Source organism: Dendrobates tinctorius, unplaced genomic scaffold, assembly GCF_039654945.1.
Source record: "Dendrobates tinctorius isolate UK_male_01 unplaced genomic scaffold, ASM3965494v1 ptg000057l, whole genome shotgun sequence".
Classification (NCBI taxonomy): Eukaryota; Metazoa; Chordata; class Amphibia; order Anura; family Dendrobatidae; genus Dendrobates; species Dendrobates tinctorius.
Window position 1 is genome coordinate 29,988,968 of NW_027361725.1, and position 15,019 is coordinate 30,003,986.

A 15,019-nucleotide genomic window follows, 5' to 3' on the forward strand; every position below is an offset into this window, starting at 1 on the left:
GGTATATGGGCACGGGACTATGGGATGGAGGATGTGTCATGGATGTATGGGCACGGGACTATGGGATGGAGGATATGTATGATGGGTATATGGGCATGGGACTATGAGATGAAGGATGTGTGATGGGTATATGGGCATGGGACTATGGGATGGAGGATATGTGATGGGTATATGGGCATGGGACTATGGGATGGAGGATGTGTGATGGGTATATGGGCACTTGATTATGGGATGGAGGATATGTATGATGGGTATATGGGCACGGGCCTATGGGATCGTGGATATGTATGATGGGTATATGGGCACGGGACTATGGGATGGAGGATAATTATAATTTGCTATAACTAACCACAGTTAGTTACTATGCCTGGGCAGCTCCGGGCTCTTCAGCTAGCATATATATTATATATATATATACACACACACACAAAATATATATATATATATATATATATATATATATATATATATATATATATATACACACACACAGCTCTGGCAAAAATTAAGAGACCACTTTCAAATGTTCAGAATGTTTCTGATTTTTTTCTTTATAGGTACCGTATTTTTCGCTTTATAAGACGCTCCAGATTATAAGAGGCACCCCAAATTTTGAGGAGAAAAATAGGAAAAAACGCTTTTTTAATAAAATGGTGGTGCTTCTTATAATCCAGGTGTCTTATTGCTTACCACTCTGTCCCCGGGGTGCTGTCGCCCACTCTGTCCCCGGGGTGCTGCCGTGCTGGGTCCCCCGGGTGCCAGCCGCCGCCGCGCTGTGTCCCCCGGTGCCTGCCGCCGCCGCCGGGCTCTGTCCCGTGCTGCGTGGGGGGCTCTGCCGTTCCATCCATGCCTGTGCGGTGGATTGCTTCCTGGAAAATGGCCGCCACGCAAGCACAGATGGAGATCTCGGCATTGAAATGTCGGGAGATGAGACTTCAGCGCTGATCAAGCCACTCGATGGGGCAGCACTTACTTAATGATTGAGCGATTGCTTGAACTAAAACCGTTTCTTATAGATATGACGAACCCTCAGGTAACTCTAAATGAAGTTCAATGAACACAGGTGGCTGAATTGAAGGAATTGCTTAGTCACCCATTTACAGGGACTAAAAAATTACAAGCTGAGGATTTAACTCCTTGCATTTTCATAAGGGAGAGGAAGAACTTGCTATTTTGCCTGTCCCAAAGAGGAGGTTTAATCGCAGATGGCATTTCTGCTTCAATGAAATGGAGAGAGACACAGCTATTGGAAAATAAAATTTTTCTGGCAGCTGTTTATGTGGACCCAAGTCATCGTATACTGCTTGATGATCAACAGCTTACTAAAGGAAAAGAAGCTCTGACTGAGGTAGCAGTTAGGATGAGTGGCCTACAGGAGGACTGCCAGGTGCAAGAGCACTTGGGTACTGACAGTGCTACTGCTGCCATATCTTCATCCTCATCAGATGAGGCGTTTGACTTTGACAAGTATTTGGATGACATGGAGCAGGCAAAGCGTTGCTGCAAGGAAAAAGATTTCACTCTGTCTCCTATAGCAAGCAGGTTGACCATATTTCAGCAAAATGTTTCACTTGCTCTCACAGAAATAGAAAAATTCAACCGTTCATCAAAACTGACTGTGCATGAGGCAATTCCTTTATACCCAGAAATTGTTAGAGATGTTGCCCATGTGGTTACGGCTTTGCCTCCAACCCAAGTTACTGTAGAAAGGTTGTTCTCTAGCCTTAAGATTATTAGGTCAGATTTGAGGTCATCTATGAGGAGGATCTGATGGAGACAATTCTACTTCTTAGAACAAATTCATAGACTGCACAAATGTTATTTAGTATGTTTTTTTATATGTAATAGATATTACATAGTGTATTACATATTTACAATTTATTACAGTTTTGTGTTCTAAAGTTATATTCCAATAAATATATATTATATTCTAAATATATTGATTATTGTATCACAAAAATGATTAAATGTCTGATGTTCACATTGTACTAAAATAAATTTTTCACTTAAATATAAGCAATATATGTGGGAGTCGTGGAGTCGGTGTAAGGGAAATTCAGGAGTCGGAGTCGCAGGTTTGGCTTACTGACTCTCCACAGCCCTGTGACTATCCATCATCCTCTTGATTACATTCCAGAGGTTTTCAATGGGGTTCAGGTCTGGAGAATGGGCTGCCCATGACAGGGTTTTGATGTGGTGGTCTCTTAATTTTTGCCAGTGCTGTATTTATAATGCAAAAGTGGAAAACATATATTTATAAAGTGCACTGTAAATATCAGACAATCCGTTCATGCTCTGTACAGGCCTGGTGGCTATGGGGTTAGGCATCTCCCCTAGGCCAGGACTACAAGGTCCCACACTTATCGCGGGTCACCTGTTCTCTGACAAGTTGCGATACAAAACACTTGAGCCCGTTGTCTGTGACTTGCTGCTGTCACACGAGTATTTTAGAGCTGATTTTGCTACAAATACAAAGCCGAGTCGCAGACAAGTCACGTGCGACTAGCATTAAGCCTATGGCAAGTGAGTTACATGCAACGTGTGACAGAAAAACCAACGAAAACATGTGCGACTGTGTCTCTATCGCAGGAGGTCATGGTGTGACCCCATAGGAAATCATTGGATGCAATGTCGCAAAGTGGCACGGCGATTTCAGTGTCAAGCGATGCATCACCACGTAGCCTAAACCTTAATTAAGCTTTTGTGAACTAGTAGTAACTCAGTATTTAGGATCATCCCACATTTTGCTACAGAGCAACTCTGTTCACACAATAGCAATTGTAAAGGTACTGTCACACTTAGCGATGTACCAGCGATCCCGACCAGCGATATGACGCGGTCAGGATCGCTGGTACATCGCTAAGTGGTCGCTAGTGAGCTGCCACACAGGCAGATCTCACTAGCGACATCGCTGGGGACGGGGGTCGCTACTTACCTGTCACACTAGGCGATCCTGCGTCCTCCCGCCCGGCTCCACGCTCGTCTCTCCACAGGAAGCGCCGCAGGAAGCTGACGACGAGAAGCAGTCCTGAACATTCTCGCGCGATCAGCGATAACCAGCGGGGGAGCGGTCGGAGGTAAGTATCAGACATAGCGATATCGCTAGCAATATCGCTATAAACGTCACAAGTTATAGCGATATTGCTAGCGATGTCGCTTAGTGTGACAGGCCCTTAAGTCATGCAATGAAAACCGGTTGTGCGGCCTGCTGCTGTGTGACTATGTAAGGGCTGCAATTTGAGTGTAATACCCACCAGGTCACAGACAGGTCACGTGCGATTTATGCTAAAGTCTATTTGGGTAAACAGTCTGATTTTTTGAAACCCAAGTTATGTCCTTACATACATGTTATACTGCCACCTGGAGGTCAATGAGTATGACTATGTGCACGTCCACCAGAATGCAGTTGGTCACGCATGCACGCTGGGCTTGGCACATGTTCTCTGGAGGAAGAGCGGAATAAGCAGCGGTCAGACACCTCCAGCAGTGACACTTGGCTAAGTACACACATTGGAGATTTGTTGTGGATCCGCAGTGTTTTTTCCGCGCAGAATTTCACCATCCGCAAGGGATTACTCAAACAATGTTAATCAATGGGAATCCAGAATTGTTGTGCACATGCTGCAGAAAATTCCGCATTGATTCGCAGCGTTTTACTTTCCGCAGCATGTCAATTCTTTTTGCGAATCTTTAGCGTTTCTGCACCCATTGACTTACATTGAGTAAGTCAAATCCGCAGCCAAATCACAGGTGTAAAAAGGTCTGTGGATCTGCGTGCCAAAAACACTTCAGAAAGGAAGGAGCAAGAGTGTGTGGGCGGAGAATGTGTGTGTGTGGCGGAGAATGTGCGTGTGGGCGGAGAATGTGTGCCTGTCTTCGGGTGTCAGTGTGTAACCAAGCATCGTCTGATGGGGCTACTACTCCCATCCAGCTATGTCTGCTGTCACATATAACAGTGCCAGCATGAGCCGATGATGGGATAGTAGTCCCATTGTCTGGCGACTGTGTTCAATTGTTAAAAAAAAAAAAAAATTTATACACATTCATACTCACCAAACACCTAATCCCCAACGCCCTCGATCTCCTGCATCAAAAATAAAATAATAAACTAACATATACTTACTTTTTCCTCCGTAGTCCATTTAATAACGAGTGTCCCATGACGAGATCACTCGGGCTCCGGTGATACACTGTGGGAGGATCACCTCCTGTCAGTGTATCACTGCGCTGCCGTGAGAGAGGTCACCAGAGTTTGTGCTGTCACTTGCGGCACCACTGCGTGAGAAAATTTTCATGCAGAGGTGCCGTAAGGGAGAGCACGAACTCCGGGGAACTCTCAGTGATACGCTGACAGGAGGTAATTCTCCTGCATTGTATCACCGGAGGCCGGGTAGAGCAGTCATATCTCCCGATGTGACTGTTCTACACGCGAGATTGTTGTGGGCCACTCGGTAAATGGACTACCTCGGACAGGGAGTATTTATGTTGGTTCATAATTTTATTTTTGTTGCAGGAGATCGAGGGATTCGGGGGGGATTAGGTGTTTGGTGAGTATGAATGTGGCTTTTTTTTGTTTTACAATTGAACACAGCCGCCGGATGATGGGACTACTAATAATATCTTTATTTAGCTTGCAAATCCGCATCAAAAACCGCATGAAAACCCACATCAAATCCGCATCAAAAACGCATTGATTTTCAATTGCGTTTTCTGCCATGACAGGAAGAATCCGCGCAGAATGTTACAAAAGCAAATCCGCAACATGTGCACGTACCCTTACACTCCCTATACAATTGCCACAGTCCAATCCAACATGAACATATGCTGGCATGTGCATCGGGAGGCCTCCATACACACTAGATGTCATCAGGTACAGACAATGCACATATATATATGGCCAGCTTAAAGGCGTTCTCCGGGCATGCACACCATCACAATTTCCCAGTATTCCCAGTGTGCGGGTGGTCATGTGACCACACGTAAACAATTTGCATACTTGTGGTTTCATGTGCTGACTACACTCAGCTTCTCTCGATAGACCGTTCACGATGCCGATGCTGGGGAAGCGTGCACACCGCCACAGTTCAGCTGTCTGCAGTGACGTAGAATGACTTTTGTCCCAAGTCTGGAAAACTCTGTAAAGGGAGTCTGTCACCGCTAAAACAGGATTTTTGTGTTGCTTACCGTAAAATCTGTTTCTCGGAGCCTTCATTGGGGGACACAGAGACCATGGGTGTATGCTGCTGCCTCTATGCACAGAAAAAGGTTAGCTCCTCCTCCGCAGTATACACCCCACCAACCGGCACTAATTTCTTCAGTTAGTGAGAAAGCAGTAGGAGAAAAGTGGACAGTGGACACCACCTTAGGAAGGAAAGAGGACGGAGGCCGCAGGACCACCTTATCCTGGTTGAGCACCAAGAAAGGGGAGCGACAAGAAGGGCCGCCAATTCCGACACGCGCCGGATGGCGGTGATGTCCACCAGGAAGGCTACTTTCCAGGAGAGAAGGGATAGGGAAACTTCCCTGAGAGGTTCAAAGGGTGGACCTTGTAGAACATCGAGAACCAGATTAAGATCCCATGGATCCACCGGCGCACGGGACGGAGGTGCCGCATGTGCCACTCCCTGAAGAAAGGTCTTGACCTGCGGACGGGAGGCCAACGTCTTCTGGAACAAAATGGAAAGCGCCAAGACTTGCCCCTTTAAAGAGCTGAGGGCAAGGCCGCATCAAGGCCTGTCTAGAGGAACGCCAGGACAGAAGGGAGTGAAAAGGACATGGGCGGAATGTTATTGGCCTCGCACCAAGCGAAATAGGCCTTCCACGCACGACAATAAATTTTGGAAGACGAAGGCTTTCTAGCCCGGATCATGGTGTGAATAACCCGATCCAAAAAACCTGACCATTGCAGAATCGCGGTATCAACAGCCACGCCGTTAAATTGAGTGGCCGAGAATTGGGGTGGCAAATCTGACCCTGAGACAGCAGATCTGCTCTGTCTGGAAGCTTCCAGCGGGCGTCCATGAGCAGGTTGACGACGTCCGCGAACCAAGATCTTCTGGGCCAATCCGTAGCGATGTGGATCACCGGAACCCCTTCCCCTTGATTTTCTTCAACAGCTTGGGAAGAAAAGGAAGGCGAGGGAACAGGTAGGGGAGCTTGAACTGAGACCAGAAAATGGTCAGAGCATCGGTGCCCACTGTGAGAGGATCTCGGGCTCTGGACACTTACTGTGGGACCTTCCTGTTCATGCGAGACGCCAGCAGATCTACGTCCGGAGTCCCCCAACGATGGCAAAGCTGATGGAAGACGTCCGGATGTAAGGACCACTCTCCCGCCGCGAGAACCTCGCGGCTGAGAAAATCGGCAGCCCAGTTGTCCACTCTGGGAATGTGCACCACGGATATCGCTGGGACTGAGACCTCTGCCCAGTGAAGAATCTTGGACACTTCCGCTAGAGCTGAGGAACTCCGAGTCCCCCCTTGGTGGTTGACAAATGCCACCGCTGTGGCATTGTCTGTCTGAATCCGGATTGGCAGACCCCTGAGAAGCCTTTCCCAGTGAATGAGAGACAGATAAATCGCCCGTATCTCGAGGACATTGATAGGCCGAGTTGTCTCTTGAGTCGACCACCGACCCTGAACAGTCTGATTGCGAAACACTGCACCCCAGCCGAGAAGGCTGGCGTCCGTTGTCACAATCTGCCAGTGAATCGGAAGGAATGACCGGCCTAGAGAAATAAGAGGTGACGTCAGCCACCAATTGAGGGACTGTTTGACCCGGGGCGAAAGGCGAATTGGACGGTCCAGGGAAAGGACAGACTTGTTCCACCGAGACAGGATGGCCTGTTGAAGTGGTCTTGAGTGAAATTGGGCAAAGGGAACCGCATCGGCCGTCGCCACCATCTTTCCCAAGACTTTCATGGCTGACCGGAGAGATGAAAGCCGTGTGGTCTGCTGTGATCGTACATCTCGCCGCAGAGAGATCAACTTCTCTTCCGGGAGAAAGACCCTCGATCGATGGGTGTTGAACAATAGGACTAGAAACACAAGACATTGTGTCGGAACAAGGCAGGAATTTTGTGTTGACCAACCATCCGAAATTGGACAGGGTATCGAGAATGATTGAAAGACTTTGGCGAGTCTGGTGAAAAGACGGAGCTTTGATTAGAATGTCGTCGAGGTACGGAAAAAGGACGAGACCTCTGATCCTCAACAAGGCCATCAACGCCGCCATGATCTTTGTAAATACTCTGGGTGCGGTGGCGAGACCGAACGGCAGGGCGACAAACTGGTAGTGGTTCTGGTGAATCGCGAAACGCAGGAATTTCTGATGTCCGTTAAAGATAGGAACATGCATATAGGCATCTTGAATGTCTATTGAGCACATGAATTCCTGCGCCTCCATGGAAGCGATTACTGAACGAAGAGACTCCATCCTGAAATGCCGTAGGCGGACTCTCCTGTTCAGCAACTTGAGGTCCAGGATGGGCCGGACCGCGCCACCTTTTTTCGGTACTACAAACAGGTTTGAATAAAACCCTGTGAAACATTCTGACTCGGGAACGGGCACGATCACCCCGGAACTGAGGAGGGAGGCGATGGATGCAAAGAAACCCGGAACTAAGGCAGGGTCTTTGAAGGTCGGGACTCGAAGAAACGATCCCGGGGCCGAGAAGCGAACTCTATCTTGTATCCTAAGGATACAACCTCACTGACCCAAGCGTCCTCCTCTGAGGCAAGCCAGACGTCTCTGAAGAAAAGGAGTCGACCGCCCAGTTGGGAAGGCGCCTCGGGGTTTCGTTGATAGTCATGCTGATGTGGACCATCCAGATCTGGAGGATCTGCCCTGGGAGGAGTGAGACCGCCAGGAGGGAGTGGGCTTGAAGGAGACCTTCTTCCTATCCTGGAGTGCTTGCAGCCTTTGTTGGTTGGAAAAGGTTTCTGCTATCGCGAAGCGGTGGAAAGACCGAAAGGGCCGAAACTGATGCCTTGGAGGAGGTCTACGAGACTTGGACTGGGGGAGAAGAGAGCTTGTACCTCCAGTGGCGTCTTTAATAATCTGGTCCAGCTGGGATCCGAAAAGACGCGCTCCCTGAAAAGGCAGATTGGTAAGGGACTTTTTTGAAGACAAATCCGCCTGCCAAACCTTGAGCCAAATTGTACGCTGGATTGCAACAACGTTGCTAGACGCTTGAGCTGTGCAAGACGCGACGTCCAAGGAGGCCGAGACCAGATAATCCCCTGCATGGGAGATCTCGTTGGCTAGCTCAGCCAATCGCTCTGGTTGGGCCCTATCCAGAATGCCCTGGCGGAGATCCTCCGCCCAAGTAGCTATGGCCTTTGCTACCCAAGTGGAAGCGAAGGCTGGGTTTAGCACCGTCGCAGCCACTTCGAATGCTGACTTTGCTAAAGATTCTATGATCCTGTCGTTAGAATCTTTCAGAGACGCCACACCTGAAATCGGGAGGACCGTGTGGTTAGATAATCTGGACACGGGAGCGTCAACACAGGGGGAAGCCGACGTGGTCGGTGAGCTCTTGAGAAAATGGATACAGTACGCCGAGGCGCTTCCCTCTTTGAAAGCGCAAGGTCGGATTTTCTCTTTCCCTGTTAAGAAGCTTGCCAAACTCGGAGTGCGAAGCGAAGACTCTGGAAGGTGTTTCTGCCCGTCTGAACGAAACCTCCTGATCTGAGGATTTCGCAGGGGAGTCTGTGATTTCGAAGTTGTGGTTAATCGCTGCAATGAGGTTCTGAACTGTAACCTTCATGTCCGCGTCATGGTCCGAATCCAGCTCTAAAATCTCTTCGGATGGCGCGTCCGAGAACGCTTCGCCTGACTCGGGTGAGGAGGCACTGGAAGAAGACTGCTGGGAAGGACTATGTGGTGAGATGGGACGAGGGGAGGATTCCGACCGGAGATCCTGCCTGGATCTTTTGTGGCTCATGCTGGCTGGCTCCGATGGAGCCTCTTGCAACCTGCTGGATACTGAAGAAGTGTCCAGGGGCAACTTATGAAGAACGGTCACTAGGGACTGAGACACTTTAGTAAGATCCGCCACGGACTGTGATAGCAGGGGATCGAGCATGATCAGGCTTAGAGGTAGACATAATGAGGGACAGTCACTGAAGGAGTGCCAGAAGGTTGGGGGACAGGGAGGAGGGTGTCAGTCTGCAGAAGCAGAGCTACTCACGGTCTGTTGTCCTGTGGATAACCCCAGTACGCGATGCTGCACAGCTCGTCTGGATTTGCAGGGCCACAGCAGAGTGCAGTGTCCGGCTGACAGAGTCCGGACAGGAGAGAAAATGGCGGCCGCCTAAGGAGCATGAGAAAGAAGCGCGCTTTTTCTGAGAGGATGGGCGGAGCTAACCGCCGATGCTGAACATGACACCGCCTGCTGACAATGGTGGGCTGATCGCTGCCTCAGGGCACCTGGGAGCAGGAGGGGAGGCGGTGGGCGGGCCTAGAATGGGCGGGAGGAAAAGCCGCCTGAGAATGAAGGCGGGGGGCGTGGCCGCGACGCTGGACTAGGCCCAAACTGAAGCCGGGGCCTAAATTAAGTGCGGCGGCCGCCTGTCAGCGTGGTGCGGCGCGGAGGTATCGCAGCTCAAACGCTGCTGTCTGAAGCCTGGCTGAAGTGAAAATAACGGGCTGTGGGGCACATGCAGCGGCAGCCTGGAAGCGCGGGGCGGCCGTGGAGGCCTCGCAGCACCGCCACAGCGACCGCTCCTGAAGGATGTCTGAAGCTGCTGATGGAGGATGCGACTGGGAGACGGGAGACGAGGACCATCTGGATCGCTGACACGTATGCGTGCTGGCGGCCACCTGAGAAGGCTGTTGGTCCTGCATCGGAGAGCTGTGAGGATACGGGGTGGCAGTACACGCCGTACTCACAGTCTCATAGTGGGACTACAGATGTGACTCTTCACTCTGTATCCCTCCGAAAGATCTGAAAAGAAAACGACACACACTGAGGTAGATATGGGTCTATGAAAGACCCTTGTCCACCTCCTACTGACACTAAGCTAAACTGAAGAAATTAGTGCCGGTCGGTGGGCTGTATACTGCGGAGGAGGAGCTAACCTTTTTCTGTGCATAGTGTCAGCCTCCTAGTGGCAGCAGCATACACCCATGATCTGTGTCCCCCAATAAGGCGAACGAGAAAATTAATATTAAATGATCTATAAAGTGATGTAGTGGTCTTCGCACATATAAGAATCATACTAGGATTGTACCTGTTAGTGGAACAGTACCTAAGAAAACTTAATATTCTCATGCAAAATTAAGGGACTTCGGTGGATTATTGGCACGACCAAGGACTCAGACCAAGTAAACCATCACCACCAGTCATTTTGCATGTTGAGGGCCTTCCCCATTTCTGATTGACAGTGTTCTCTTCACAGAGCAAGCACTGACTGAACACAACCCACTTTTTGTGCGCATGGGCACGGACACTACCCGGGTCCAGCTGCACAGCATGGCAGAAGCGTTTTACTCCCTGGCTCTTCTCAATGGATGTCACTCAGTACACTAAGACTACAGTGTCTGCAAAGAAGAGCCATGAAGGAGAACATACCTACTCACACTGTGCGCATGTCAGGACTGACCCTATAGGTGGCCGGACTCTGGCAGTGTCCGTGCGCATGCACACACATACAGGCTCAGTTCAGGAAGCACTCGCTCTATGAAGCGAGCACTGTCAATCAGGGGAAAATCCCTCAACATGCAGACCAAGGGTGCGCAACACTGAGCGGAGCTCTTGTCCATGCCTAGAGTGCACATAAGCCCCGAATTTGAATGCAAATTAATGGTATTATTCCAAGGCACCAGTAACAGGCACAGGGCTAGTGTGAGTCCCACATGGGCTGAGTTCCCATTATAGATCATTTAATACTGATTTTGGGGGTGACAGACCCCCTCTCAGGTATTAGATTGCTCTATTGTAATGATTATGGTGTTTTCTATATCGCCATCTTTAGCTTGCAGTGCAGATAAGGTGAAGGATGACATACTTGCCTTAACTAATTTCAGAAGGCGGTACAGATCTTCAACCTCATCTCCTTCTCGTGGCGTATACCCCCTTCCTGTAGCTAAACTGGAGCCGCTGAGTGTGGCACGGTACAGTGGCAGATCCATGGCTTCTGCGTAAAGGTCCAGGGCCTGGTGGCCCACAGTCTGGTACATGTAGCTGTCCATTTCATCCACTGCACAGACAAAAGCACAATAAGGGGTCACATAGGGGGAGAGCCGCCGCGGATTTCTAAAGTTGCACAAATCCTTAAAATATTTTGGCAAAATCTGCACCTACAAGTTTCCAAACGTGAGGTTTAAAGGATTGGAATCGTTTTACCAGGATTTAGAGTCTTAAGATAAGTTGATAATAGCAGATTGGTGGGGTCTGACTTCTGGTACCCCCACAATCAGCTGATCAATGTGTGGGGGAACACCAGAAGAGGTTGTCATGGCCACTACACAAGATTCCATAGGACACCTTAGGCCAGATTCACAGACTGTTCTCTATGCCCACTCGGCCATTTGTCTGGGGCTTCCATCTAAATAACTGGCTGCATCTGGGAACGGTCAGAATACATTCACTTGAATGGGGGAAAATATACTTTATTATGCAGTTAAAAAAATAAACACATCAGGAATGGAGTCCAAAGATTCATATTTTAGACTCTGTCTCATTAATTTAAATGACTACATAGGGAAACCCTCAGAACACCGTTTTTCAGCTATTCAGATGAAAGCCCCAGAGTGCTGAGCGGGAGAAAGAACAAGGTGTGAGAAGCCCGTCTAAAACAGTAATTGGTCAGAAATGGAATTTGGAAATAGTTGAGTACTTCTAATAGCGACAGACCAAGTGGCCGCTCTGGGGCCTGTAAGTTGCAGGAGGGGGTCTTCAGTGGGAGGAAGGAGGTTACTGAGCTCCCCTAACTTTCCATCAGGTGTCTGAATTTTAACGGTAACTGCATCCTTAGTAAGCAGATACAGTTGAGTAGAAGGGTGGAGGAGCGAGCCATCAGCTCTCTGCTCCACCATTCATGTTCGTCTGAGTCTCAGAAAATCAGGAGGGAAGAGGTTATTAGATGGCACCTGCTTGGTGGAGCCTCAGTCCACACAGGCTGGAATATGGGATTGTAGGAACAAGGCAAGGGGAGTCATTTTTAAACTTGTCAGTACTTGTGGGATCCATGATACTGTATATGGGGAAGTGTTATGATTAGGTCACCGAGGAGGATAGCCGGGGAATAAGCTAGGCAACCAGAAAACCAGAAAGGTTCGTAACTAACCGGATTGCAGACCCCTAAAACTGACAACACAACTAGAATTAGCCGTGGGACGTACCTACAATACCCTAGATGCCTCGGCACAGCCAAAGAGTTAACTAAGCCTAAAGCAAGAAAGGGGAACGCTAAACTGCCCCGGATTAGAACCCCAATGGAATAGATAGCCCCCAAACATATATTGCCGGTGAGACAAGATGAGGCACAAACACAGGCAGAAAATAGAGTAAACAAATGATGGGGCCCAAACTGTCTAGCTAAAACACGACAGAAAAAGATACTGTCTGCAATCACGCAAAAAACCTAAGAAAAATCCAACACGTCTGATATGCTAAAATACTGAGGCCACACGACCTCTCCCCCACTAAATCGGAACTGTGGTGTGAACTGGACGCAAAACAAAAGATACTGATATAACAGGGGACTAGCAATACTGAACAGACTGACATAAGCTGTGGCATATGGAATGGGGTCCAGCACTGGTCCCAGCAGGGAACAATGCTGAACCCACACAGCAAAGCAGAAAGCAGAGAAAGGCAAAAACTGGATCAAATGCAAAAAGATTCTAGCAAACAAATAACTTATCTAAGCGATGCAGGACCAAGCAGGGGGCAAGAGGACTTCAAAATTCACAGGAAGAAAACCAAATCACCAGCAACAACTGAGAGAAGCTTGTTTACTTAAATCTTCCCAGTCTGTAACACCTGACCTCCAATCATCGTCTTCAGGTGATTGACTTCTGTCAACCCGACCAGCTCAATTACCCGGAGCAACCACCAGAGGGAGCCCAAACTCAGAAGTCAGGTCAAGAGTGTTCACAACAGGGAGGCTGTAGGGGTCCATATACTGTACAGTGCCTTGCGAAAGTATTCGGCCCATTGGAACTTTTCAACCTTTTCCCACATATCATGCTTCAAACATAAAGATACCAAACGTAAATTTTTGGTGAAGAATCAACAACAAGTGGAACACAATTGTGAAGTTGAACGAAATGTATTGGTTATTTTAAATTTTTGTGGAAAGTCAAAAACTGAAAAGTGGGGCATGCAATATTATTCGGCCATGGGGAGTCTGTGGGGGTCCATGATAATGTGTGCGAAGGGGACATTGTATTGATTCAGTGCACAGTGGCTCATTCTATTGTGTTAGGGCATGACACTGTGCATGTTTGTGGGTATTGTGGTGGCAATTTGTGTGGCGTAATTCACTGTAGGGACATCATACTCTAACAGGCCACAAAACGTGTTATATAGTGCATGAGAACACTAAGGGGGCTTTAGTAGTGGCATCATACTCTATAGGGCCACTAAAGGAGCAATGAAGTGTGTGAGAACACTAAGGGAGGCTTCAGTAGGGGCACAATTTCTGTGTTAATGGCACAATACATGGTTTATTCCCTGTCCTTATAAGTTGGGAGGTATGCCGTCCTCTGATTGTGCCTCCAACTACTCTGGTAAATATTGTCTTTTTTATTTGACCTCTTAAGTGTAAGTGGTGGATGTGGAATCCCTAACTGAGCTGTGATAAAAGCTAAATCTTAGGATAAAGCTGGCAGACAATTATCCTCATGGGAAGGGTCACACTATATTACAGGCACAGGCTGCTTGTGGCTACCTGTGGCAAGCTTGGGACCAGAGTCATTCCTAACAGAGGAGTAATCATTATGTAACATACTATAGTTTTCATGAACACTATGTAATCTGGAAGGATACTTGTGCCAGGAATAATTATACTGCAAAGATGTGTCCCTTGTAGGATTTATTAGGGTACGTTCACATCTGTGCGCACAACAAACTGCACAAACGACTGCAGTCGGGCCAGTTTTCAGGTATGTGCTAGTGGACACTAACGTCTTCCAAACAGACCTCAGATCCACATGGGGGTAACCACTATATGGGGCCGATTCAGCATAGTTTTATTTAAAAAAAAAAAAAAATGGCATAGAAAACTTGAAAAGTTGCACATTATTTTTCTGCACAAAAATTGTGTAATTTTTGCCAGTTATTCGCCAGTTTGACTCAACTCTTGACAAAATAAGTGGAGCTAGGTCGGAACGAGGCGTGGTCATACCCGCCTGTCCAATCAAGCATGCCTGCACTTTGTAAGCCAGTAACACTACTCCAGTCCATGACTAGAGTAGCATTTCTGGCAAGGTGCACGGAGGGGCGCCTCACTTAGAATAGCCGCCAAATTCATGAGATGACGTGTGCCACTTAATACATTTTGGCACCTTTTATTTCAGCAACATTTGGCGTAGCGAGATTGTGCGTAACACCAGTCTTAATGAATCAGGTCCTATTGCATGTAATGATAGCCAGCTCCTGCATCCGTCCGGTAGGTGGATGAGCACATGGAGCCACACACGTTTGTAATTTGCAGATGTGACTGTTCTGCAAAGTTCAGCGTTCTTCTGAACTTAGACTTGTTCAAAAAATAAAAAAAAACAGTACAATTTTCATCCAGGAAAAAGTGATGTTTTCTCACCTGTCATCCACATGGCATCCATTTTTATACATCAGCAGATATTAAAATTTACTAGACCATTTACAGTATCCTATGTTAAAGACATTGCCCACTACTAGGACAACTTCTTGTCATAGCCCACACTTGGCCCCGGGAAAATAATAAAGCTTACACTCACTGAGGTGATGGCTCACCGGGGTCACAACACCGCACGAGAGCCCCCTGGAAAGCGAGTGCCGACACCACGGGAACAGCGCCAGCACGGGAGGAGA

At 48.2% G+C, this 15,019-nt stretch overlaps 1 protein-coding gene across 1 annotated transcript in view; it reads right to left on the reverse strand.

Moving 5' to 3' along the window:
* The window catches only part of DPH6 (diphthamine biosynthesis 6), a 121,522-nt gene that overhangs the window by 95,394 nt on the left and 11,109 nt on the right, over positions 1-15,019 (reverse strand). Inside the window, exon 3 of the mRNA XM_073577869.1 lies at positions 11,014-11,201. Within this exon, the coding sequence (XP_073433970.1) occupies positions 11,014-11,201 (188 nt within the window). The remainder of the gene's footprint in view (positions 1-11,013; positions 11,202-15,019) is intronic.